The sequence below is a fragment of the Calypte anna genome, chromosome 12, assembly GCF_003957555.1.
Source record: "Calypte anna isolate BGI_N300 chromosome 12, bCalAnn1_v1.p, whole genome shotgun sequence".
NCBI lineage: Eukaryota > Metazoa > Chordata > Aves > Apodiformes > Trochilidae > Calypte > Calypte anna.
In genome coordinates this window covers 11,115,341-11,142,702 of record NC_044258.1, presented here as the reverse complement: position 1 = coordinate 11,142,702, position 27,362 = coordinate 11,115,341, and the positions used below count along the sequence as shown (strand labels likewise).

Below are 27,362 nucleotides of genomic sequence, written 5' to 3'. Positions count from 1 at the left end.
ATTAAATTATTGCTTTATTTCTGGTTCTATGCAAGTCTCTGACATTCTCCACCCTTCCCCCCAAAATGCCATGGTTGCTCCCAGACAGCCCAGTGAGGAGGAGAATAACCTGAAGGGATCCTGCCCAAAAAAGAAGCCTTCCCAAGACTTGGGTCTACAGAGGAGTCTCTTAGTTAAAACAAAGTACCCAGCCAAGGCAAACTCTCCTACCCACCTCCATCCCCTGTAGATGTTGAAGGGTGGGAGGGAAAAGGAAGGAAATGCTCCAGCCCTTGTGTTTTGAGAGGTGTTCTCCCTCCAGACCATACACGAATGAGGCATCAGGATGTGGAGCAGACCATAAAGGAGAGGGCACAGGGGAGAAGTCAACCAAGAGATGAGCACAGGGTGGGAGGAGAGTAATTGTGTCAAGATGAGAGTCACCCAGCACTCCTTTGCCTCTCCCCCCAGCCCCTACCTCATCGGATGCGGAGGTACGAGGGGATGGAGTAATTGAAGAGCAAGTAGTCCATTTTATATAAATTAAAGAGTCTCCTTTGGTAGAAGGGGCTAATGTCCTGGAAGAACTGGGCCGTCATGTCGTCTGTGGTCCTGGTGGTCTTGGATGAAGAGGGGAACTTGATGCTCGTGTCAGCTCCAACCAGCTGAAGGATGTAGTTGGCATCTTCAGCCAAGGTCTCATACTTTCCCACTACATCGTAGTGGACAATGCAGGGGTGGCAGAGTGAGTGCACTCGCTCCCAGTGCTCGTTGAAGGGCTCCTCCCGCTGTGTCCGCGGATCCAGCAGGTAGTAGACAAACTCCTCGAAGCGGACGTCATCTCCGCGCTCCAGGGCTGTGTCACTGGGCTCCTGGCGGTGCCGGCGGATGATCTTGGTCCCGTAGCGCTTGTGGAAGGCAGTGTTGTAGCTACGGGTGAACTTGTTGCGGTACGCGGAGACCAAGCGCTCGAAGGGCTCCCGCACGAAGACGAACTTGAGGTAGCTGCGCAGGCGGTGGTTGATCTCGGGGACGCTGTACTCGGAGAGGGTGCGCAGGTTGGATGAGACGTGGGCCTCGTTGGCGGGGATCTCCAGCGGGTCCTGGTACTTGCCTTGCCCCGTCAGGACCATCATCACCCGCTTCCAGTTAGTGCAGGCCACTTTGGGCACGTAGCAGTAGAGCAGCCCGTGCGTGTCATCCACCACCAAGTGCCGCAAGTCATCCGGCCGCAGGAGACGCCGCTTGCGGGTGTAACGGTTGCAGATGTTGCTCAACAGCTCCCGTCGCTGCTGATGAACCCCCTGCAGTGACGACTGCTCAAACTGGGGAAAAAAAAAAAAAAAGAGATTGTCACCAGCCCAGCAGGATGGGTAACACCCCCAGCACCCCACTCCCACTTCATGTCCCCATTTCTTTGTCCCTGTCCCCTTACCTGGTCGCTCTCATACAGGGCTTGGAGTGGGCTGCGACCGGCCTTCCCTTGCCAGGTGGATCTTATAGCCCCATCTTCTGTGGCTGGAAAAGGAGCGAGAAAAATCAGAGAGGTTTGGGGGACTGCTACTATCGCACCCCCTGGAGATGCCTAAGTTGGGATGAGGAACATTCCCTGAGAAGAGACAAATCCATTTGGCTCTGGGAGAAGATACTCAAGCAATTCTTGTCCCTCTGCTTCATTTTTTAGCAAAACCTGCAGTTAGGGTTCAAAAGATCCCAACCTAACCTTAAAACAAAGAGAAGACCATCAATAAAGACAACAGCTTCTTACAATTTCAAATGTGCATTTGGGAAATGCTACTATGTGCAGGCTGCATGGGAGTGACCCAGAGGATGACAGGACCCTAACTAGCATCACAGCAGTCCCATGAGGGGCAAGACACCAGCTGTGCTTGGCAGAGATAAGGCCCAGCTTCAACATCAGAGCTCTGTGCTGAGCAGCCACATGCTCAAGAGTTTGCATTTCCAGGCTTTGAGACACAGTCATTAACAGACAAATTAATTGGTCAGCTGCTCTGTCAGCTGCTAAGTCCTTTTAAGATCTTATTTAATTTTTTTTTCCTTCTAAACCAGCAACATTTCCTTGAGTGTCTACAGCTGAAGACAGCCACTCAAGCAGCCCTCCCCACTTCCCTGCCATACAGATCACCTGGTTTGATTTCAGAGATCTGTTTGCAGCAACACCAAATCTGAGGCTGGATCTGGCCAGCCACAGACATGGTGCTGGACACCCAATCAGTGACAGATGCTCAACTTCTCATGCTCATAAATTATGTAGGGATGCAGCCACCTTCCAGGCTATGAAGCATCCATTTCAGCTGCCATCCCTCAGCCCCAGGGATCTGTTTCCAGCACAGTGTGGGCAGAACCACATGGCTTGGATATCCCCAACCTAATGCTCGGAGCCAGGGACATGGGCTGTCTCTTGCAGTAACACCTTCAAACAGCTGTCTCACCTTTCCCCACCCTTTCTGACCCTCACTGTTGGCAGAGGATGCTGTGACAGTTTTCATATGAGAAGAAGGTTTCTGGAAGGCCCTGGAATTGGCTTCCACAGAAGAAATCAGACTGCCAGTTTTAAAATGGAAGATGATGCTTTTTTCTGAAGGGGATGATAAGACACATTGTTTGGGAGATCATGGCCTGGGATGTTCTTCCAGTCCTCAAGCTCCTGCTCCTACAGGGGTCTCCTAAAATCTCAGCAGGATATACCTGGTGTAGGGAAAATCAACTCTCATAAATCATTTCTGGCAACATAAAGGTTTCTAACACAGAGGCTTTTTGCACGACAATTTGGAACTCTGGATCTTTTAGCTCACAGACCATCACCAAGCCAAACCAAAGCAGTTATACGAGACCCAGATGGCATCTTTTTAACCAAAAAAACAAAACCCAAAAAAAACAGGAGAAAAAAATCAAAACCCCATCTTCATTTTTCATAAGCTTATGTTTTGCTTAAAAGAAAACTGCTCCAAAGCACAAAGTTGCCAGGGTCTAAGCTAAACATTATTCATTCCTGGAGCTGTAATTAGGAGGAAATGACTGCCTGACCTCACAAGATTTCATCAGCAGTGCATGTACACAAGTGCGTTTGTGGGAAATGACACTTCCTGCAGCTCTGGATTGATCAAGATGTGGCTCAGAGAGAATGTACGGTTTCTTCCTCAATCCCCGGTATCAGTTTCACCCACAGGAGGGTGAAACAGCATCTGTGCTAATGAGAGATAAGTGGAAGATGCAACGTACACAGCTCTGGGCTGAGATGCTCATCCCAGAGGAGCCTCATTTCACATTTCCAGGCTCAGCCCTTTGCAAATGACAGGGAATGAGACTGACCTTGAAAACTCAACTCACTGCAGCTTGAATGTGCAGAGAGCATTAAACTTGAGTCCCTTCCCTTGCCAGGGCTGATAAACTCCTGTTTGATTCAAAAGCATGACCCTGCTGTGAACTGTCTGCAAGGACCCTGCACCACATCAGACACTTGTCCTATATTTAGTAAAAGCACTGTGGAGGCGTTTGTTTTTCACGATTAACACGTGCATCAACCAGAACCTTTCTTACAAAGGACACAAACAAACCCCGGGTGGTTCAGGCTGACCTGAAGCTGCTAGAAATCCAAATTGGTCGTGCCATTGATGCACGGTGTGGGTGAAAATGTCCTCCAAGGGGAAGGCTTCAGCGCCTGGTGCAGGGGCAGATTATGGCCTGGGAGGAGCAGGCAGGCTTGGCTCTTTAGGGCAAATGAAAAGAAAATCTGCTGTAAAGTGGGCAGCAAGCACAAGTGGGGCTGGGCAGATCAGTGCTCTGACTGCTCTGGGCTGCAGTTTCAGTGCTGCTGAGGCAAGCCTGGCCAGAGATGGCTGCACCTCGCATGCCTCTTGCCAACAGTTCCAGCAGAAACATTGCAAAATAGATTTCCTCCAGCCTTTCCCCAGCACAAGGTCTGGCAGAGAACTCTCTCTGGATAGCAGCAACCCCCCTGGGATCCTCGCTCTACTCATGCTGTACAAGCTTCCAGAAAAAAAAAAAAAAAAAAAAAGAAAAAGGGGGAAGAGAAAGAGAAACAAAGGAGAGAAGGCTGCCCAGTAGCTCCCCTGTGGTTGGAGGAGGCTGGGAGCACTGAGCTGGCAGGGCAGATGCCAGAGCTCCACGCTCACCACATCTCAACAGCTTTTGCTCTCCAAATCGATGACACCATCCCCTGCCTGGGGCACTTGCCAAACCCTTTGGAGTGAACGTCTGGCCCAATGGCAGGTTTTTACAAGGCTGCAACTGCAGGAAGTCTTCCCCCCCTCCCTCAAAAACCGTCTGCTCACGCTACACACGGCATCCCATGGAGAAAAGCTAAGGGGCTCCTGGCTGGGCCACAAGGATGACTTTTGGAGATGGTGTTAACCCTGGGGCAGAGGGGGAGCTGCAGCAGTGGCAGCCGTATGGGGCTCAGCACAGCATCACACTGGCACCAGTGCACGTGGAGCTGGTCCATGTGCCCCATGGGACCAACCCATCCCTCCTCTGCAGGGCTGGGGTCAGCGCAGCTGCAAGTGCCTGCAGCCGGCAGTGTGAACTTGACCAGGGCCAAATCCAGGCTGCCCACACCCAAAGCAACCCCAAAACATCTGGGATCACCTGATCAACACCTGAGCAACATTGGCCACCACAGCCCTAGGCTGGCCAGGGCCAGTGTGAGGTTGCAGTTGGTGATTTAACAGAGTCCAGCTTCTTTAAGACCACACTTTGCCACCTAACACAGCTCTGCCCCATGACCCCAAGCTGTGGCCATGCCCTGTTCACCATCCCTCCACCCTAGCACCTGCACCATCTCTGCTTATGCACTCCTCTCCCAGCACCTTCTGTCATCACCAGACCCCGGGTCCTCACCATGCAGTTCTATGAACACAGCTCAGCCCTACTTTGAACACAAAATCCTTCTCCAGCCAACTGCTCCATCCCAACTACAGCATCATGCAATCCCACAGTGTGCTCCCATCCTGGGCTTTCTCCCTATCCTGTCCCCTAAATGCTGTCCCCACCCTGTACTCATCTTCACCACCTACCCCAAGCAGGCACTGGCGCACCTAAGGAAGGGTGAGCTCAAGGGGCTTCACAGCTAGCTGAACTGCACAGCTGGAGAGGAAACCAAACTTAGAGCAGGAGCCAGGGAAAGGCTCAATTCTTGATTTGTGCCTGTTTCTTCCATCAGATGTGGGACACAGCCTGGACTCCAAAGAGAAGGAGGGAGGAGGGATGCAGATGGACAATATCCCATTTTCTTCCTCTTATTCATGCTGGGAATGAGTCAATCACCACATCCCTTGTAGCGTGGCTTACCCATCCTTGGGATGCTCCTGGGACTCCAAGAAGTTTGGAAAGATCAAGGAATACTGAAATATATGGCGGTGTTAAGGAGGGCGTATCAGCAGAGTACATTACTGGTTGATGCTGCATTTTGGCATCATGGCCCTGAGTACAGTAGGATCTTCCATCATGGGGGAACTGCCAAGATCATCGTATCCTGGCTTTCTTCCTAACTTATGAGGAAGAAAGTTTCCCAGATTCCACCACATGCAGTGGTAACCCTTGGAAATTTAGCATCTCTGTGAATGCATCTGGCAGCATGGATGCCACTTAGCAAGGGTACATTGAGTTTCTAAAGTGATAAAAACATCAGCTCTTGGCAACTGCTGGTTCACTGTTTGGGTAACAAGTATCAAGACAGTGTCTGTCCATGATCCAAATCCAGAATGTTTCTCAACGAGATGGGTAGAAGGAAATAGCACATTTGTCCACATCTTCAAAGTACGAGGCAAGGGAATAGGAGTGAGGCAGAACACGAGCTCAGAAACCTCATGCTAAGGCCATAACATTGACCAGCAACCGGTGAATGAGATGAGTCTAAAAGAGAGCTCAGGCACATTCTGGAATCTCCCATGCTACAAGTGCAGACCAGGTTTTAGTGCTGTCCCATCAAAACCAAAGCTCCCATCACGCAGCAGTGTGGCAGCCGTGTGACATCAGTGCCGCAGCAGGAGCTGGGGTTTCACTGCTTGCCAGCTCTCTTTGGAAAAGGGAGTAGATTTTAAAGCTAAGAATATTTAGGTGTACTAGCTGACTGTGAAGACTGCCAGGCGTGTGAGGTGAGGGAAAGACTGGATCATGCCCATCCCAGACTTCTGGAAGCACCAGTGAAAAGAATTTGCTGTTCTGGCTGTAGAGTCTTAATTAGGGAGGGAGGTTCTCTGCAACCCCAACAGCAAATCCAGACCCTGAACTGAAGTGTTTGGCTAGAAGACAGGATTCAGGCAGTGACAAGCCTGCTAGGCTGACATCAGCATTACCAGGGTTTTAGAAAACAGTCTGAAGGAAAGAAAACATTTAAAAGATGTGGGTGTGACTGGATAGGGGAATAAAATCAACATGGCACTTACTAAGCACAGCTTTTACCCATGCAACCTGATCTGTCAACAAAATAAACCATTTCTATAGATCAAACATATGTGGTAGATCCTCACCCAAATATATGTAACACATGAAATATGACAAACCATGGGAAATAAGGACTTAAAACAGAGATGATTAAGTTTAAAGAGTAACCTGTAAGGGACACAAGCAACCGGGAAGCAGGCAGTGTTTAGATGGGAAATACCAGGCAGCAGGCAGATTTCTATTAAAGTTCCTCTAAGATTGGCTTTAGGATCAATACTTCAGGAATCGACATAAAAATAGAAAGATGGTGATGACAAAGAGCTCATAAAGGCAGTGAGAGACTGAAGCACAAAACAGGGTAACGAAAGCTTCATCCTCATAAAACATAAAGCTTGTCCCCTTTGACTAGGGGAAAGGAAATGCAATAGAACTTAATTTTGCAATGTTGGAATTCAGCAGTTTCAGCTACTTTGCTTCTGGAAGTGGCAGGAGGTCCCAGATGCATTAGTTCTGGGCCACCAGGTGCCAGCGTGACAGTCATAAAAAAAGGCAAATGAAGTCCTAAAGCATATCGGATGAGGCATTTGCCATAGCAGCAAAAAAAAGCATGAATGCTATTATCCATAGTATTGGTGACCCTCACCTGCACCACTGACAGCTTTGCTCTCCTGAGATCAAGGCAGATCGAGAGATGCTGAGAAGGGCTGTGAAGTGACCAGGGGATCACAGGACTGGCTGCCCCATAAGTAACTACAGGGGCTGGATGAATGTATGAGCTGAGCCAGGATGTGATTGTTTCCTGGGAACAAGCCAGCAGAGAAGGACAGGGGTTGTTCTATATGCAGGACTCTTCATAATCACTTGCTCAGTTGCCAAACAGAAAGAGGTCTGGAAATCCCAGATCAGTGGGCCTCCAGCTACGATGCAGCAGATGCAACACCTTTTGGGATGGAGGATGGAGCTTTCAGGCATCTTCCAGGACAGATCCTGGGGCCACAAGGAGACAGAAGCTCCACTAATAGTTTCCAATATGAAACACGGGAGAAGTTAAAAACTGAAGATTCAGTTTTTCTAGCCAAGGGGAGTGAAGAGAGAGCACCCCAGAGGCCCCAAGGAGCTCATCCTGACCCCACCACTGCCTCCCTGCTGCTGTCTCACAGCCCCAGCATTGCTTCCTGTTTTGTCTGCACAAAACCTAAAAAAAGATAAAAAATAATTGTGGTGCCTGGCCACCCGAAATGATCAGTCTGGGTGTTAATTACAGCCTGTGACTCCCTGCAGGTGAGTGGGCCAGGGGCTTGCGTGCCTTGCAAGAACCTCCAGCCCTCACAGCAGCAGCATCTGAGAGATGGTCTCAGACCAAAGAAAAGCTCTGAACTTGAAGGTGGGAGGGTGTGATGGATGCGATGGACAAATGCGATAGATTCATGACAGATTCTGGATTTGAGCATATGAAATGGCATTGGTGACAAGAACTGACTGCCTGGCACACACGGTGTGTGCACAGCTGTGCAGCTGAACTGTATTTATAGGATAAAGAAGGGTTCACAGTGGGGAACAAATGAGAACAATATTACCACTTGATATTGAAAGGGGAATAGCTCTATAGTGTAAAGGGATCAGCACTTGCCTAAAATCAGATACTGGAGGAGCCAGAAATCAGGACCTGGATCTCTTTGTGGGCACAGCAATAGCTTTTCCAGACTTTGCTGTTTTTCACTCTTCTCCAGCATCTGTCATGGGAGATGAGTGAGTGCTTCAGATATAGCAGTGATGGCTCACTTGTCCCTGGCTGCAGAAACACAGCCCTGCTTCTTGAGGACCAGCCCCTCGCTATTAAAATAACTGCACCCAAGAGACACGGAGAAGGATCCTGCCATCTATTTTAAGAAAGAATATTGAGACTGTGTTCTTCAAAGCCTAACACAGAAGGCAGCCACCGGCTGCTGAATCCGTCCAATTTTCAATTTTAACATCCAAGAGGGGAAGACAAAAAATAGGAAAAAAAAAAAATAGAGCTTGACAGCAGCAGTGATAGAGACAGAGAGCTCCTGCAGTCTGAGCTGTTCTCCCTCCTAGTTTGATAGCAGAGCTTGGGTCACAAAGCTGGGCTGGAGGCTGGACCCAAGGGTTGATTGTTGCTTTGTAGTTGGTGGTTTTTTTAAAAAAAGATACTTTTCAAAATGAGTGTGATGTGGGATCCCACACATCAAAATTCCACACCAAACTCCAATGACTTAACATGGGTGAAGATAGCAACCTCTTTTGATGGAGAAGAGGACCCCATTAGTGGCTGTCTGCTTTCCTGCATGCTGCATTCAGCTGTGACAAAGTGTGGCAAGTCTGGTATTTACATCCTTATGCATCTTCAGAGCTAAGGGAGCACCCCTGGGAATGAAAAACAAAACATTCCTATTTTTTATTCTTACGGGCAGGTTCTGATTTTGGAATGCAAATTTTTTACTTCAGCGAAGAGGCAAAACCAATCTAGTTAGATTCCCATGACTGCTTATTTTTACTGCATCTAAAAAGCTGGGGATACAGACAACACAGGCTGAATGAAAATGCTAGAAAAGAAAGAAACTGAAACTTAACAAAGCCACATACTTGATCTGCTTAAATGCATCCTTCAGCTTTGTGAATTCAGGCACAGCCACCTCTGCTGTGAAGCTGCAAGTGAAACAAGAAGCAGGAGGTGTAGCCAGCCTGGCTACAGACACACGTTTGCCTCCAGAACCAGCTCAGTGGCTTGATGAATTGCTCTGAAAAGTTCGAGTCTGCTTATCTCCTTTGCCTAGGCTGAACAACATGGAATGGTGATGTGAGGACTGGGGGACACAGCTGCCATGTGAGGCCACATGATGAGGGGGTGACCACAATGCAAGAGTGCAGCAAGACATCTCGTGTCCTCCAGCAGGGCCTCACAGCCAGCAGCACCTGCTTGAGGTCTTTAAATTCTTACTGTTCTTAAAGACAGTAAACAGAGAGCAGCCCTCATCCCCTGTCACACTGCTGTGTCACACTGCTGTGTCACACTGCTGTGTCACACTGCTGTGTCACACTGGCAGGCACCTCCAGCAGGTTAGGAGGGACTCTGCCTCTCACTGTCTTGCAGCACCACTGGGAAAATGTGTATTCCCATGGCTCACAAGGGGAAAGGGAACATCCCAAATACTTTGGATGCAGGCACATGACCTGAGGATCTGTGGTGGATGGCAAATGCCAGGGACCTGGCTGAGGATGCCAGGACAGTGGCAACGCAAAGGCAGGAGCTGTACCTCCCACTGGGGGAGAGCCAAGAAGACACAGTCTTCTAAGTGACAGCTAAGAACTGTGATCCCTGGATCTGCAGGACACAACAGGCACCTTTCTGCCCCCAAAAGTGAAATGGTAACACAATGACTGCATACAAAGACCTCAAGCAAGTGCTTGTCCTGCAGTTCAGCCGCAGATGCTGCCTTTCGGGGCAGGCAGTGGGTCAGCAAGAGAGGCAAGGGATGCCCAGCATTTCATACTTGCCTCGAAGCCTCTGGACCTCTGCCAAGGGCCTGCAGGAGCCACGGGCTGGATGTGGAAGATGCTCTCTTACAAGGTTGTAGGCCAAATTTTTTCCTACGTGTCCAGAGCTGAGGTTTGACTCCTAGTCAGGTGATAGTATCTCTGGAAACAGGCAGAGATAGAGGCATGCACAGAGGTAGCGAGCAGCACCTCTGCCCCATTCCGGCAGACCCACTCTTGCAGAACTCAACCCTTGTGCAGAGGTCCTGCTGAATCTGGCAAGCACAGGATCAAGCCCAAGGCATCCATTACTGAGAGCCCAGCCTGCCAGGTCTGCACCCCATGGGAAGGGACTATGCTCCAGTCAGCAGCTCACGTGGTCTTGACTTAACACTGTTTTGCTCACCAGAAATTAAACCAACTGAGTGACTGATTTGGCTCAAACAGACAGAACCAAGCCCCAGCAGCTCTGGGATGCTTGAAAGCTTAGCTTAGGTTTTTTTCCCACCCTACACATTTTCTACCACCTCCTCGCCCCCCAGGCCTTTTGAAACAGCCAAACCAAACAATTAACACCCCCCACTCCCCTCACCTCCCAGCATTTAGAAACTGCAGAGAACTAAAAAGATGTGCATGACAAGGGGGTTACCCACAAAGCTAAGGGAAAAACCACAAATAAAAGCAGCTCGGAGGCAAACCTGAGAAGGGCAAGATGGGACATGCACATGAGTAGGTTCACACAGAGAACAGATCACTTACAAAAAACAACACGACCTGCAGCAGTGAAAGACAAAGCTCCTGGCCCATCAGCTCAGATATATGAATCTGCACATGTTTGCACGAGGAAAAAATCGATTTTGCAACACCACAGGCATCAGGGTCACCTAGAAGTGATGTTATAGGAGCCATGATAAAGTACCATTTCAGGGCAAGATGACAGAGGGGTGCAGCAAGGATGAAGGCTGCACACTGTACCTTTTCTCTAGTACCTAGCTAAAACATGTCCCATCCCCATAGAGCTCATGGAAGGGTCTTACCAGCCCCTCTTACACAGAGCCTCTTTCTCTGGAAAAATCCCTTTTCCCCAAGTGACATTTTCACTTTCTGGGAAGCTACTTAAGGCTGACTCCAAGTAGCCACAAATGGCTCTTGAAGGGTGACGGGGTACCCCATTCCCAGCACCCAGTTTCAGCCCATGTCTCTGATGATGAAGCACCCCTTCTCAGCTTCCCACCTCCTAGACAAGAGGGAAAAGAGCATTTCCCAGCCACCTTCCACCAAATGCAGACACTACTGCTTGGGCTACATTTTCTGGCAAACATCCTTCTGCAGCATTTCCATCCTCAAATCACACAATTCCTATACACAGAGAGATATGAAGGAATTTGGGATCCCCTGACTGCCCTTTTGCAAGGTGTCATGAGCTCCCCCTGATGCCCAGGATGACTTCCTCTGAGTAGGAGATGAAAGGTGTCACCCTCTAAAAATAAAACCCTCATCTGCAACAATCAGCACCTTGTAGCTTCTCCAGGGCTGAGTGGCATAACTGGATGGTAATGGCAGCCAGGCTCCTTGGCTCTGAAGATTCTCCCTCTAGCCAAAAAAAAGAGAGGGGACAATGAGTCACTGTTTTACATGGGTTAATAGGATGGATCACACCACCCTTCACAGGAAAAATCATCCACTCTTCTCAGGAAATGCCCAGCCAGCTGGAAGGGAGTGATCCATGGGCAAGGTGTGATGCCTCCAGGAAATGATAATTCAGGGTGTGGATGAAGCTCTTCTTTATAGAAAGGATAGAGCAGTGTAGAGAGTGAGTACATGTCCTGCTCTTGTTCCAGACAGACAGGGAAAGGCCCAGTATGCCAGAAGTGGCTGTGGTTGTGATGATCATCTGGGAGTGGAAAAGCATGGCCTCAGAGAACTGAAGTAGGACCAAAAATTCAAGCACACCTGCGTCCACCTGTGCAAGAGATCCCTGCTGTCTGTGCACAGTCATCTACTGTCTGGGACCTGGGACAGGAGTTCCTCTGGCATGTGGCATGGGAAGACAGCACAGCAACAGAGCTGCATAACCCATCTGTCTGATACTGGTGCAGTGACACCACCCAGAAAGTGCAAAATACTCCCAGCACGGGGCCCTCAGACACATAACTATGAGGGCAGACATGCACAGACAGCCCAGGAGCCTGAGGTGTATGAAATACTCTCAGGCAGCTCCCAGCCTGCTGGCAGAAGGCAGATGGATGCTCCCTGCTTCCTCAGTGCAGGGTGACAATGCCCCTTCTTCATGACTGTCACCTACCTATAAACATTTCCCTGCCTGACAGCTTATGATGGATGCAATAAAACTGCAGTCAGCAGGCATGGGGCACTCATTCTGCCTCCAGCACTAAATGCCATCAGTCTTTGAGTTTCTCTGCCTTGGTCCAGGTCAACACATTGACTTTCATAGGAAAATGCCTCAGCCCAGCTTGCCAAATGCTGTGGCAACCTTTGTAGAGGAGGCAATGCCACTGTGCCAAGGAATGGTGGCAGACACCTCCTGAAGGGCTGGCGAGACAGAGGCAGCTGCCTTGGAGCTGACCTGACCCCCTTCCCTACTGCAGTCTCCTGCTGACTGTCACCCTTTTCACCAACTTTTCAGTATCTTCTCTTCTAGCTCAGACAGGTCCCAAGATCCTCACCAAGAATCACACCTGAAGAGGGCTGACAGGGATCACACAGAGCTGGCACAGAAATGTTACATTAACACCTACTCCACATCACTGCCTCCTTCCTCCACTGAAAGGATCCAGAAACTACCTCTCCAAGTATTCTCCTCAGGGTCTGCTGTCTCTTTGGCACAGACCATCGATGGATGTTGGGTGAGATTGACCACTGCTGCACCACAGCCTTTGTGCCTCATCCACCACCACGTGGGGCATGGGATGGGAGGGGGCAGCAGCCCAAGGCTTCAGAACTATTTGGATTTTTCTTCAAACCACTAAAAAAGAGGGATCTCTACTGAAACCTCTCCAAAGAAATGCGGCAACAACTGCTGACAACGCAATCTCCTCTTACAGATTTAGCAGGAACTGGAAGGCATGGTGCTGACTTTCCACCACCCCAGATGCTGCAAAGCCACAAACTGGCGTGACCCTGGGTGCACCCCCCCACCAGCACCCTTCAGGGGGCACCTCCTAGCAGGCTGCTGGAGCACTTGTGTGTGAAAAGGGACAATGGGCTCATCTGTGCATTTCACTTCTCATGCCTGGACGATAAACCCAGCCCACTGAGCTCCATATTTGCAGTGCCAGCTCAGCACTCTGCAGCTAACACTGAAGCTGAGAGATAATTTAGCATTACTGTGTTCACAGCCAAACCTGTTTTCCATATGCTGTACACAACTGCTCAGACAGCAGCCACAAAGGCAGCGAGGAAACTTGAGAGGGTATCATCAGATACATGTATTTTTTTACAGCTGCTACAAAAAAACCCCACTGAACTCCTGACATGAGATTGGGTCTGAATATCCTGCACTACTGCAGATTTATACTGCGTGTCACACACACTGGACAGGCAAATAATTATCTTTCTAACTTTAATTTCTGCGGTTTGTTTTGTTTGGGATTTTTTTTCCCCTAACAAGAGACTGCTCAGCCCTTGAGACTCCTGAAAACTGAAATCCCTGGGCTGTCCAGGCTTCAGCCAGATGACTCCTACTTAAGGAGTGCTGGCCTTACTCAAGCCAGCATAGGGACCAGCAGTCACTGGTTCCAGAAGCGACTGTGATTCAGAGACCTGGCTGCTGGATATGTTTTAAAACCATTTGAGCATCACTCTTGATACTCAAGATCCTGGGAGTTTTACTTAGGAAGAAGTTCCTGCCACTGCCATTAGGAAGAAGGTACTAAAATTACCTATAGAAGCACCATGTTTTCTATAAAGCCTCACAAAATGTCTTTCCTCTCTTGACTCCTGCTTTCTCACACAGCTTGCTTTATGTTTCTGAAGGTAATTTTTCTTCATTTCTCATGGATGGCACCTCTTGGTGCCACAATGTCACCAGCAATACCCAGATACAGGAGCTGGCATGGCTGGCCCCTTAGTTGTGTGTCTCTGCCCTCACCAGACAGGGACAGGTCAGGTTCTGTTTGACAAGGAAGGATTTCTTACTCCAATTTAGTCAACCTGAGTCAAGGATCAGCCAGGGAAATTCTAGTCAAGTGATGGAAAAGAGTGACAGCTATAGGATTAGCTCACAATAAATCATGCAGGGAGGGAAAGAATCCAGCTGCTTCAAGCAACCTGCCAAACGCCACAGCATCATCTTTAGAGATCACAGCAGGACCAGAGCCAACAGCAGTTCTTCTGGACATTCTGTTCCATTCAGTGGTTCTTCCTAAACCATCATGTCTTCTCAGTGGTGAAAGTCTCTGATCACCAGGTACCAGCTTGAGGCACATTTCAGGAAGGTTTAAAAGGAAGATCACCATCATTTGAGGGGGGGGATATAGTTCACTGGGGTAACACATGTAGCTCTCTCCTGCCACAAGGAATGTGACTGAGATCTTTCTAGGACAAAGAAAATATGCAGTATCCAGAAGGAATTTGGCCTCTGAGAGAAAATAAAGTATCTGCGCATGAGCACCACACAACTTTCTGTTTTCAAATGGTTAATTCCTCCTACAAGCCAAGCTAGAAGCTTTCCAAGTGCAATTTCTCTTCCCCATTATGCCTGTCACTCTCCTGGCCCTGCCTGGCTGCTTGCATATATAACTCAAGCCTCAACTGCCAGCATTTCCATTCCTTGTCAATAAACTCTTCCTTTCCAGTCTGCTGCTCAACAGGAATTGCAGCAGAAGGGCTTGTGCTGGCAGTGCCAAGGCAGAGATCCCTGCAGGGATGCACAGAGGTGTGAATTTCCACTGGCCAGGCTGCTCTAAAGATCCACCTCTTCCCTGCATCCAGACACTGCAGCCATACACACATCCTTGCAGTCTCCCATCACTGGGCAGGCTCAGCCAAGCCACAGAGAGCTCTTGGGCTTAGGCAGCTGCATGGATCTACTAAGCCAAGAGCCCATCTGCACCAGTCTGCTGCCTTCTGCTCAGATGCTGAGGCCACGACAGGCCAGGGTGCCAGGGGACCAGGCTGGGCTTGCCCAGAACTTGCCTGCAGGCAGCTCTGGTTCAGGCAGCTGCTGTTTGTGCCCTCTGCACATAGGTTACCTGCACACATACAAGAAAAAATGAAATCTTGCTAACGTCACAGGGCTCAGTGACTTGCCCGCTGAATAAATTTCAAGCCATCTTGTCAGCTCCACGCATCTGGAATTGATGAAAGCCTCAACAAGCAGATCTTGGAAAAAAATGCACACTCAGCAAACCCTTCCCAGCACACCACCTTGCACACAGCCACCGCCTCCTGGCTCTGCTTCACAGCTTTCATCTCTCTGCTCTCTGGTGGAGTCAGCTGAGGGTCTGGGTCCTGCCTTTCTCCATGCCAGAAGGTTGCTAACCTGTGAGACTCACTGCCCTAAGATACAGAGCAAGAAGCTGAAGAGATGTGAGAGCTTGCAGAAGAGGATAGGAGAAAATTAAAGCCTCCTTGAGGCTAGGGAGAACCATCTCCAGCACATATTTTCTCACTGCATAGCTCCTGGTGCCTACTCCTGCTGCATTTAGTAGTGGGCTTTGCCTGAGGCCACCAAAGAGCTGGGTCTCCCTAGCTGGTATGTTTAACAGAGGACACAGACATCTCCAGTGTCACTGCAGCACTGAGATGCAACAGATCCAGCAGCACTAGCAGCAACTTCTCTGCATGGTTGTTGGATTTCTCTCTCGGGGGCTGATCAAGCCCTGAGAGTAGCTGGTAACAGCAGGTGCTCTGAAGACATCTTCTGCCTTTTCACATGGCATGAGAAGGGTCCCATGGAAACTTCAGAAAGAAAGGAACTATGAATCTTGCATCTACATCCACCCAGCAGTGGTCATTTGTGGGAAACTGAAGCAAAATTCCACCAGCACCAAGTCAGCCTCTATCAGTCTCAGCACCATGGGTGCTGCTCCTATTAAGGTGAAGGGAAACCAATCTCTCCAATACTGCCAGGATTAAACTTGGAAAAGACCCAGCTGTGAACACACTATCCCTGCACCCTTGCCAAGGGGAACAGCCCAGCTCTGCAGATATCTGCAGGACTGAACTCACCACCTTCCCATGCCATGGAGAAACATGACCATGCAGAGATGCTTCCCATGGCCAAGGAAGGAGGGCAGAGCCACCAGCTTGCAGGGCATCAGGATAAAGAAGGGGGACACGGAACTGGTGAGGAGCTTCTGACCTCCAATTCGTTTCTGCTAATTCCCTAGGCCCCGGCTTCAGGAAAGCCCTCTGGAAAGGAGGATCCAGCCCCAGAAGACACCCAGACCCAGCCATTCCAAACAAACATCACCTTTGAACCTTATGTCACCATTACACATCTTCCTGCAAGGTCAGTGAAGCAACATCTGGCCAGAGAGCAGGCTTGGGTTGGGTTCCACATTAGCAGTAAGGCTGCAAAGCCAGAGGGAAAGCAGCACTCTGCTCTGGGAGAGACCACTCCAAGGGACAGATCAAATCCACCCTCCCTGGAAGGGCTGGGAGAGCAGCCAGGAGGTGGAGGGCTGTAAATCAAGTGGCATTTATAACAGGAAGAATAAGCTGCAAGCACTGTTGTGACAAAAGGCCAGGACTCATTGCCTCAGCATTCCTTCATACCATAGATGACAAGGTGATGGGAAGGGACCCATGGGACACAACATTTTCTGTTCTCTGTCATGGAAAGTCCACAGCATTCAGTGGCACATCCCCACGCACACATGCCATGGGTAGAAATGCCAGGACCTGCCCACCTGCTGTACCAAGGCTATAGGCTTGGTGATCTGCTGCTGCAGAGACAGTGCCACCTTCAGAAGAGACCTTTGGTGGGGAAAGCAGATTCAAGTCCAGCTGGATAACACCCTGAGAGAGTCTATAAAATTAAGTCCCATTACGAAAAAGCTGGATCTCACCAGCATGGGGTGCATCTTCACGACAGGTTTCAGCACCTGTGCTCAGCCATGGTTTGCTTACACGGCCACGTAAAAACTCACCTGAACATGATGCCAGACTCTGATCCTGGGCAGTGTGGTTAGCAGCATCTCCCAGCTGCAGCAACAGTTTGCCAATGTGACACACCACATCGAGGGCTTGGTGACAGCAGTCAGGCAGAGCAGCACTGCTGAGAACATTGAATCCATTTGTCTTTTCAATGCTCCAGTTCATCAGAGATGATAATTGATAAGGTGGAGGGAGAGCAGGAGATGCTAACAGGAAGGGGGCTTGAAGGAGCCAGGCTGGGCTGTCTGCAGAGCTGGTGCTTGGAGAGCCCAGCTGTAGGTGCAGGAAGTTTTCACCACTGCACAGGGAAAGACCAGAGACTGCACAGGGGCAGCAAAAGTGGGCAGACACTGAATCCACAGGCACTCACAGCCTCAAAACCAGACTGTCGACCACTTTTACTACCAAATGATGATTTTCAGCTCGGCACAGGGCTGCTGAAGGATGTAGTTACATGGCCAGGCTTTCCTGCATGTGTAGATGGTGTGGATATAGCTGCTGAAACTGAGGGTGTCAGAGCTTCTGCAGTACCAACCAGCACAGAGAAAAACTGCTTTCTTCTCCCAGCAAAGACCAACTCCCAGCTCTTCCCAGCCAAATTCCCAACAGTCTGCCTGCTCATAAATTTATAACTGTTTTAACTAATCAAAGTTCATCCATCTATTAAGAGCTCAGGGGCACTATGGGGAAAACAAAAGCAGCCAGGTCAGCCAAATCATTCCTCTGCCAGGAATTCCCCACTGGCTGGGTCCAGGCTGGAGACCTCAGTGCCACAAAGCTGAGCATGTTCAGTGCCATCCCAGCAAGCCAAAGGGAATAGATTTCTACAAGTTTAACAGATTTTGAATTCCTCCTCCAAGGCAAGGAAGATCTGGTCTACCAAGAATCAAAGCCAGGCTTTTGCAGATCTTTGCTTCTGAGCCTTTAAAAGGTGGGAGCTGGAAAGGGTTGTGAGGCAGGGATCTTCAGAAATCACATTCACCTCAGTGAATGAGGGGCTGCTGCAAAGGGCCTGGGAAAAATGAAACCTCCTCAATAGCATTTAAAAGACATGTTGGGGGAGAGCTTAGTTTCCCTCATACTACTCTGTCTACCAGCAAGCCACCAGAAAAGATGTCACCACAACCACAGGTCCTGCTAGGCTGGGTGATCAGCAGGACAGCACCAGCTAGAAGGTGGATCTGTGATGGTATGGCTGTGATCTAGATTCCACGCAGTGCTCTCACACCACTGTTCACAAGCTTTTCATACTGAAAGGCCATTTTTGAGACAGCGATGCCTGGGGCTAGAGTTGAGATGTATTTGCCAACTGGAAAGGAGTGTGCGTGCACGGGGCAGAGTGATGTGTTTGCTTTTTGCAATCTCTGTCCTGCCTGTGGGGCTGAGGCTGAAAGCACACTTCAGGGCACTGCTGTACTCTGCCAGATTCAGCCCAGAGAGACGGAAGCAGAAAGTTGGGTACTGCTAAGTGGTGGGATGACAGAGCCACTGGCAGGTTCATCAGGCTACTGGGTCTCTTGGGCTTGCTTGGCTCCCTGTAGAGGCAAATGTGCACTGGTGGCTGCCAAAACCAACTGTGCTGCCTCCTGCAAGGTCTGTAGATGTCCCAGTGCCTGGCTGGTGCTGCCACAGCTCCCATTTGCTGACCAGTCAACACACCACCTCTCCTGACAGCACCAGGCTTGCACTGACAGTGGTGATCATCACTTCTGCACCAGACCCACTTGGCTCCCCTTTCCTTTCATGTTCTCATGCACACTGCACAGTCCCTCAGAACATCATCTTCTCCTTCCAGCACAATAAATGAAGCATCGACTTCGATTCAGCTCATTAAAACTATAAAAGAAACAAAATAAACCCACACATTCTGGTGCTTCCTCCTGCTCTGCGTGATCTCCTCTGAAGGACATGCAGATAGATTTGTCTGAGCAGTGGCCACCCAGCTCCTGCAGATACAGAGCAGCTCCTCCTTGCCACCTTTGCTCATGCAGGGCTTTGACTCAGACTGAGATTTGGCTTCCAAGAGGAAGCCAGAGGCAATTGGGAAGTGGAGAACAGAGTCCAGGCTACAAAGAAGACATGTGGGGGGTTGAACCCTGTTGATCAGAGCTCTACAGCTGATTTTACTGGATAATTTACTGGATTTACATGGGCTGCAAACTTGCAACTGAGCAAAAACTGTGCTAGCCATGAAGTAGTGATCCTGGCATCAGAGTAGGGGGACAACCACATAGAGTGGCACTGTGTGAATGGTGCATTTAGCACCCTCCCACCATCCAGCCCTGCTGAAAGAACTTTACTGCCAAGGAAACAGATGTAGTTGAAGAAGGGAAAAATTAAAAGAGCTGTGTAAAACAATGGGGAAATCGCAGAGGGCCTGAAGTTGAAGACAGACCTGTCCCAAAGGTGCAGATCCAGGCAGAAGACAGAGACAGGGTGTCCTGGTTTACAGAAACACAAACTCTGCAGGTGCAGGTACATGTATAGGAGAGAGCAGACTGGTCTGAACTAGACAGCAGAGGCTGGGAATACAGGATTCACTTCTCCACTGACACCAGTCATATCCCTCTACCAAAGAATGATTTTACTGGGGAAAAAAATACCTGCAGCTCATAGGGTAGCTCCATTTGTTCCTCTTCTCAGCATCAGGGCAAGCCATGGAGCAACAACAAGCATTGTTCATCCCAGACCTTTCAGGCCACTGGAGCTACTCCATGAGATGTTTCCTCCCTCTCAGACCGACCACTAACAGTCTTTAAGTGCTTTTTAACAAGGAAGGTTTGGGGCATTTGCCCAGCTGTGTCTCAAAGCCTCAACATGAGCCATCCCCTCCTTGGCCCCACAGGATATCTGGGGAGTTAAGCTCTTCTTTGGGTACTCAGCTCCAAGGGGGAGTAATGGAGGTTAAGCACCTAATGACTTCGTAGTTTCTTGGCTTCTGATAGCAAGTCCTGAGAGAAACAGCTGTGTTTGCAACAGAGATTAAGATGGAGAGGGGCTTGTCATGCTCTCCATTCAGATACTTGTGGGAAGGAAGGACCAAAAAGAAAAATCAGTACACAATAAACCCCAGAACCCCTAGGAGTGCCCTGGCCACTGCACAAACCCTCATCTCCCAGCCTCAGACCCAACTGATAATCACCAGAAGGTCCTTCCTGCAGCAAGCAAAGGTTCAATCACTCCCAGAAGATGATTTTGTCAAACCCTTTTTGCAGGATAGACAGGAGTGTGGGGTTTGGGGGAGTGGGAACAAAGAAGAAAGAAAAGTTGTGACATGCTGCCAGAGAGAAACAACTAGGAATGCCAGAGGGATGCATGGCCAGTGAAGGCTGGATCCACCTGGAAGAGTCACACAGAGAGATGAACATCCCCTGAAGGCATAGAGCTAACTTGTGTGTGCTAAAGCCCTTCCTTCCCTCCCTGTCCCCCACACCTCTTGCTGGTGTAAGAGATTCTCAAGAAACTCCACTAAGCTAAGAAGGACTACAAAAAGCATTCTTTGTGAAAAGCCTGGCTCTCAGGAGCAGATGGGCATCATTACTGCCCTGGCATATAATAATAATATAATAATAATAATATAATATAATAATAATACTGACCAGGCAGATTTTTCTACCGCCACAGGTCATGGCTACAGCATTTCACATCTTCAAACGTGGCAAATCTAAGAGGTTTCCAGCCTGCATTACCCAATGTCTTGGCTGACAGACATCACTCTACTTCAAGCACCAGCTCCTCAAATGGCAGCAGCTGCACCCTGGGCATCACAGTGCCCTGGCTGGGAATCCGAGCTTGGCAAAACTGCCCCACGACAAAAGCAAACAAAACAAAACAGAAAAACCAACACCACCTCAGAGGCTTAAATTTCACATCCCTGCCTGTGCCTGTGGTGTTAGCCAGGGTGAAGGCAGCGTAGCCCTTGTTATCTGGAAGGCTGAGGAGATGTGTCAGCCAGCTGCAAATGTGACCAAGTCTCAGAAGGCCTTGGCTGACCAAACCATGCTCAAGTCCCATGGCTGAGCCTGATTTTCAGCCTGAAAACACCTTTGAACAATGGGGAGGAAATGAGGTCGAAAATAGAAAAAAATTTCCCTGGTTTGTAAGGGTTTGCTAATCTCTAAGTGTGTCGGTATCTCTGTTCAGGTGAGGTCAAGGTGCAGCTGTAGGCTCAAGGAGTGCTGTTCAGTCAAATCACTTAGAAATTCTATAATATCTCTCACTCTATAATCTCTAAAATAATTTATCTCTCCCTGAAGGGACAAATCTTTAGGCACGAGTATGAAGCTGACAAGAGTTCACAAGAGCAACCACAGACTTTGGATGCATAACTCGGCCAACTTGAAAGGCCAGATTCGCAATGATCAGAAGCAAGAGCTTCTCGGGGACCTGCTAGTGCAGACAGATGCTGGGCTGGGCAAGAGAAACTGTACCAAAGTTGTAAGAAAGTGGTGAGTATCTTCCAGATCTGCTGTGGTATATCAGAGGGCTGCTAACTACACCAAAACAATGAGGTAGTCCATTGCTGCTCATTCTCCTGCAATGCCCCAATCCTTGTCTCAAGCTGATCAAGTGACACCTCCACTCCAGAAGTGGCTGGAGGAGGCATTGTCCTATCAGTGCTCAGAGATCCAACTGGTTGATGCAGGAGCAGATAAGGATGGGGAGAGGGATCTTGCTTCTTCCCCACTTACAAAACCTTCTGGAACAGTATCACAACCTTAGTGCTAATATGATCCTGGGTTTGGTATCTCTTCTTGTGAAAGGGTCAGATCAAAAGGATGAGTAAATCTAATCCAGAAAACCTTGTAGAAGTCCAAGAACTCATGCCAAGAGCAGGTCATGAAGGAACATAGGGCATGCAGAAGCCAGTGTTAAGCTAAGTGCTGCTGAAAAGATCTAAGAAGCCACAGCTGGATGCTACGGCAGCATCCAAAGGAGAAATAAAACAGCATTTTGAGATTGGGTGTTTTTCCTTTTTTCTTTTTGGAGATGTTGATTCAATGCTGGAACAAACTAGAAACAACAGGAAGCAGAGCACTCCCCATCCTCCAGGCTGCCTCTGCAAGGTCTGCTTTTGTCCCCCACAGCCACCTCCAGCACACACAAGTCACTGGATTGGGCAGAGGAAGGGTGGGGCAAGAACAGAAACCCCAGCTCTTATACAAGGGTCTCCTGGGATGAGACTGAATGACCTCTTTCTCCCTACTTGCCTCAGGCTTCCAAGGGTGTCTCTTCTTCAAAATGCCTCTGTGATTGCAAGAGGATTTTTCTCAAATACCACTGGTCAGAGCTAGAAGCCTTGAGAGGAGGAAGGTTATGTAAAATACTTCCTATAGCACCCAATTGCCTCTCATTGGGAACTATGATATTTTGGGGTGGTGGAGCTCCTTAGGAGACTGCAAGTTCGTGCACACATCCTCCTGGCCCCTCACTAGCAGCCTGAAAACTGCCGTCTCCCTGGGTGAGAGTACAACTTGTGCACTCACAGTTTTCCCAGAAGAGGTAATTGGGATGATCCCACAGAACTTTTAATGAGGGGCTGCAGAAACTGCAGCCACAGATCGACACAGGGCCTTACCACCTGCCACTCACCTCCCCTACCTTCTCCAGGTGTTCTCCCTCCCCTCTACCCCACATCTGTACTAGTACAGACATCCCCAGCTCCACCACTGTTGCTAAAATCATTGCTTTGTTGTAGACCAGGATCAGCATCCTCCAGCACTGTGCCCGCCCAGACATGCTGTGCCTGGAGTTAGACGAAACAATGGTCTGAGAGCCCCACTGCTTATCCCCACCTTCTCTATGCAGAAAATGTACAGCATGCAGAAGTCAGCATGGTCACCACTAATAATGAGCTATTTCTAGAGGTAACAACAGAGGAAGATCAACTCAGAAGATGGATGACAATCATGCTGAGGCCCGGCAGCATCTCTTGGATAGCTGTGATTAAGAGCAGTACAGCCAAGGCCTCCTGATGGACCACATCACTCCCATAACCAAGCTGACACTGAGTGATGTTTGCCCAGGATCTGAGCACACCTGCCCACATCATCAGTCCAGATGCAGGAGGGTCCGGAGATGCTGAAAGGCAACTGCTCCAGGCAAACCCCATAACAGCCACTCTGGCTGTCTTTGTAAACTCCACCTGCGCATGTGCAAAGTTCTACTTTAATACCTTCCTGTGATGCTGACGTTTGCCCTTGACCATGTGTCTGTGAGTCTGGAGTGATTCAGCTGAAGGCCAACAGGCAGAACGTCACTACTTTGAAGTGAACAGGGGACAGCCCATAGGTACAGCTGCACCACACAGGGCAAGGACAGGAACTACAGCTACTACCCAGGCACTACAGGGACTATCCAGCTACTGTATCTGCTCACTGGTACAGCCAGTGCCAAGAAAAGCCAACCTAAACCAGTCAGGGATACAAAGTCAGTGCATGCTCAAGCACACCAACCCACTTGGGGATGGATGCTCTCCCTGGAGAGCACTGATTCTTGTCTCACCTCTCCTGAGCACCAGTGAGATTGGGCAAGCAGAGCTGAGCCCATTCCTGCCTCCAGGACGTATAACAGCAGATTCTGCCCCTGTCTTCAGAACAAACAAATTCAGCCTAGCACCAAAATAATCAACGCAGCAGCATTTAGGAGCAGAGTTATTTCTGCATATGCTGGTGTGTGGGTGTTCCTAAGGCAGAACAAGAAAGCCTTATTTCAGCACAGCCATGGAGCTCAATGCAAACTGCTTCATGCACACAGCTCTGTGGATGGAGTCAAAAGGGGGAAATACAGATGGAGGAGTTGATTCCTGCTCCCTGAGAAGAGGGAGCCCTTAACACTCTCAAAGACTTTTGGTTATACCGTCTTTCTTTCTGTGATGTATTCCTTGTCCTGGTGACAGGATGGTTCCATCCCTCTGTGCATTTAGCAAGGGTTAATTCAGCTAATTCAGCACATTACAGGGAAAGGACTGTGGGTGGCCAAGGAAAGGAGACCTGCCGGATCCTGCTAATGATGGAGGAAAGGATCTGACTGCTCCCGGGGGGGAACTCATAGCACTGCTGCTTTTTCTAGCGTTTTTCTTCCTTATTACATAGAATCCAAATGACATCAGACAACTACAACTTCAAATAACCTCAAGGCAACCATCACTTTAAAGATGACATCTTTATCTGCAAAATGTTTACCTATTATTGTAATTTGTAACTTCTAAAACCCATACATAATTGCCCTCAGTTTGCTTTCCTCTGGGATGAAAAAAAAAACCCAACGAGTTTTAGCTTCCTCCTCGGTATATGGTAATGACCTTTCCTCTGCTAGTATTCTTCAGAGAACTGAAGAGGAAAAGAAAAACTGTAAAGTAATAAGGGAAAGAAATGGTACAAAAAATGAAGGCTGAACCTAGGGGACAACTATGTGTCTAGAAAACAACCAGATTTTAGAGACATGTATAACACTTTAATTCACCTCATTTGTGAACCTTAAGGGGGCAAATCTTCATATAATGTCCACCATCCCTCACAAATAGGCTTCCACTTAATGACAAACATTACTGGTTTCCACCAGTTGAGGATCTCCACCCCAGACCTATCACCATCTACAGGACCGATGATTGCTCAAGGTCCCTTCCCACCCCTAATATTCTGTGATTCTGACCCCTCAAAAACCACACTTGCCCCAAATGAAGAAAACAGATTTGGAGCCCACTGAGGATGTTGCATTTCCTAATAATCCAGATGGCCAGCGCCTCTCAAGGGAGCATTCCACATCTGAAATACCCCAAACCCCTCATGAGATGCCATCACCATTACTGTCACCTGGTTTGCTCTGACCTGACAGGAACTCTGTATGAAACTGTGCTGAGATCACGCGAAAGATTAAAAGTCAAGCACACACAGAAAGTTCTGCTGACTCAGACACACAGATGTCTCTTTTAGAAAACCAAGGTCCTGAAAAGAGCCACATTTTTCAGTCAAATACTAGAAAGAGAATCCAGCATAAAGCGCAATTGTCTCTCTGGTAGGACACCTGGAGATTCAAGCCAGTTCAATGCTGTACTTTTTACTGGACAGTCTCACTACTAAAATAAGATGCACATATTGTAGTTTGTTTTTGTTTCAATTTGTTTTGGTTGGTTTTTTTGGGTTTTTTTTACATTTACAAATTAATACAATACTGGTTGTGGTCTTCTGGGACTGCTGAATTCATTTGACAAACTTCACACTCTCTTCTAGAAATAACACATGCTTGCCAAAACCCAACTACTTCTCAATCTTATTCCGCCAAGAAGTTAAGCTTTTTTATTATTATTGTTTTTAGGAAAAAAAAAAACATTACAGTGAGAGAGCCACCCCTATAAGAGGAAAATGGCATTTCATTTAGAAAACACTGATAAAAGTACACTATGTTTCAGTCAAATCAGTCTTCTGAATTTTAAGATGTAACTTTAAAGGCCCCATTGATGGATTATGGCTTTTATCAGAAAGCATTAGTACATTGTTAAAACTACAGGAGTTACCCAGTAACATCTCTTAGGAAAGAGGAGCTAATTTCCCCGAAAGAGCAAAAAGCTGACAGGGAAATAAATAACCCCTCCAGTACAAAACTGTTTATATTCTAGTTATTGCTGAATTGTCTCCCAATGTGGAAGATACTTCTAAGAGCACACAATGAAGAAGTCCCTTGAGCAATTCACCCAGATTCCCCAGGACGTTCAGCGACTGTGGGTGTGAAATAGACACTTGCAGAACAGCACTGCTTCTCTGTCAGTCCGAAAAGCCTCAGAGGGACCACTCGAAGTTGCTTACAATATCATGCCCTGCTTTCACCGAACTAGGGAACACTGGACGGGACAGTCACCCAGCAGCCGCCTGCTTTTAAAAAGCCAAGATTCATTCCACCGCAAAAGAGCATCGCAGGGATAGGAAGCGGCTCAACACATTGCGAGCGAACACAGCCGCGAAGTTCAATGGTCTCAGCAGAGACACCAACAACCTCCGGCCGCCTTCACTGACCCCAACTTCAACTCCCCGGCGGACCGGCCCCTCTGGACCAGCCCGGCGCTCACCGCCCCCAGCAGTGGTTTCAGGACGGTGCTGCCCGCCGCTTCGATCCGCTCAGTGACCGCACGCCCGCCTCCCACCATCGGTTCCACCGACCGGCCGGGCCCGACGGGGGTCCCGCCGAGCCCGCCGGCAGCCCCGCCGCGGCGGACCCACCTGGGCTGAGGCTGCTCTGGAAGTAGAAGACGACCAGCAGGAACGAGCCGAAGCAGACGGCCAGGGCCAGCCGCGGCGCCCGGCTCCGCCGCATCCTCCGCCGCGGCTGGGCGGCCCAGCCCCGCGGCCAGGGCCCGCCGAGCGCCCGCCGGCCCCGCGCCCCGCCCCGCTCCGCCGCCGCGGCCGGGCCGCCTCGCCCCGCCGGCAGGAAGTGAGAGCGGAGCGGGGCGGGAAGGGGAGTTCGCCCCCCCCGGGTACCCCGCAGCGCTGAGCCCCATCCAGCCCCGCCGAGCGGCGGGGGAGACCGGGGGGGAAGCAACCGGGCGTTGGCGGGGCGGCCAGGGGTGGTTGGAGGGGGGGGGGGGTTCCTCGCCCGGTGCTGTGTCCGCTCCCTGCCAGAGCCCGGGAGCTCGCACTTCCCTACCCAGCTCCCGTCATGACTTTAAAACTCCTCGGGGGGGGAAAGAGAGAGAGAGAGAGTGAGTTACTGATGTGCTGGCAGGGCTCGGGAGTTTCCCGATGACTTCTCCCCACGGTCAGTACTTGGTGAGCATCACAGAGTTTCGTGGCCTTAAAACATACCTCTGTCTGGGGAGAGGGTTTTTTTGCCAACCCCACAGACTTTAACTGAAAGCAATATGCTGCTTACAGATTTTAATGAAAGCAATGAATTTGTATGTCAGGACATAATTTTCTACTAATCTCTGCATGGTTTTGAAAAGCAAGGGCACAAAGCTCTCTTAGCACACACTTAACACCTTGCAGGCAAAACAAGGTCTGAGCTTCTCTTCCCCCAGTTTTGAAATGGCAGCAATTGATGTTGATGCACCTCTGTAAAATACTCAAGATCTACTCAAAGGCCACTTTCCAGATCAGAAAGCTAGGCTGATAGATTCCTACTTACAGCTATCAATCACTGCTTCATCTTTAAGAAAAGGAATACAGCTCAAGAAGGAGCTAGTGTGAAAAACAGAAATCTTGGGAGTGTGCACATGCTGAGCTTCATTCTGCCCTCATTTAGGTCAGAGTAAACCATGAGGAGGAATTCATTGCAATGAAGGAAGTTGGAATGAAGTAAGAACCTGGGCAGTTTCTTACAGGCCAAGCTGAGCTATGACCAAG

At 49.2% G+C, this 27,362-nt stretch overlaps 1 protein-coding gene across 2 annotated transcripts; it reads right to left on the bottom strand.

Moving 5' to 3' along the window:
- On the bottom strand, window positions 1–26,352 carry CHST13 (carbohydrate sulfotransferase 13). 2 transcript variants are annotated; one of them, XM_030458723.1, is made up of 4 exons: window positions 26,241–26,352; window positions 1,415–1,497; window positions 513–1,304; window positions 2–220 (listed from the first exon to the last, which is right to left on the bottom strand). In XM_030458723.1, exons 1-4 carry the CDS (start codon window positions 26,332–26,334, stop codon window positions 170–172), a joined length of 1,020 nt encoding a protein of 339 aa, XP_030314583.1. In that variant the 5' UTR covers window positions 26,335–26,352; the 3' UTR covers window positions 2–169. The 2 variants fall into 2 exon arrangements, with proteins under 2 accessions (XP_030314582.1, XP_030314583.1); XM_030458722.1 differs by having other exon boundaries at window positions 1–1,304.
- Between the last annotated feature and the right edge of the window lie 1,010 nt (window positions 26,353–27,362).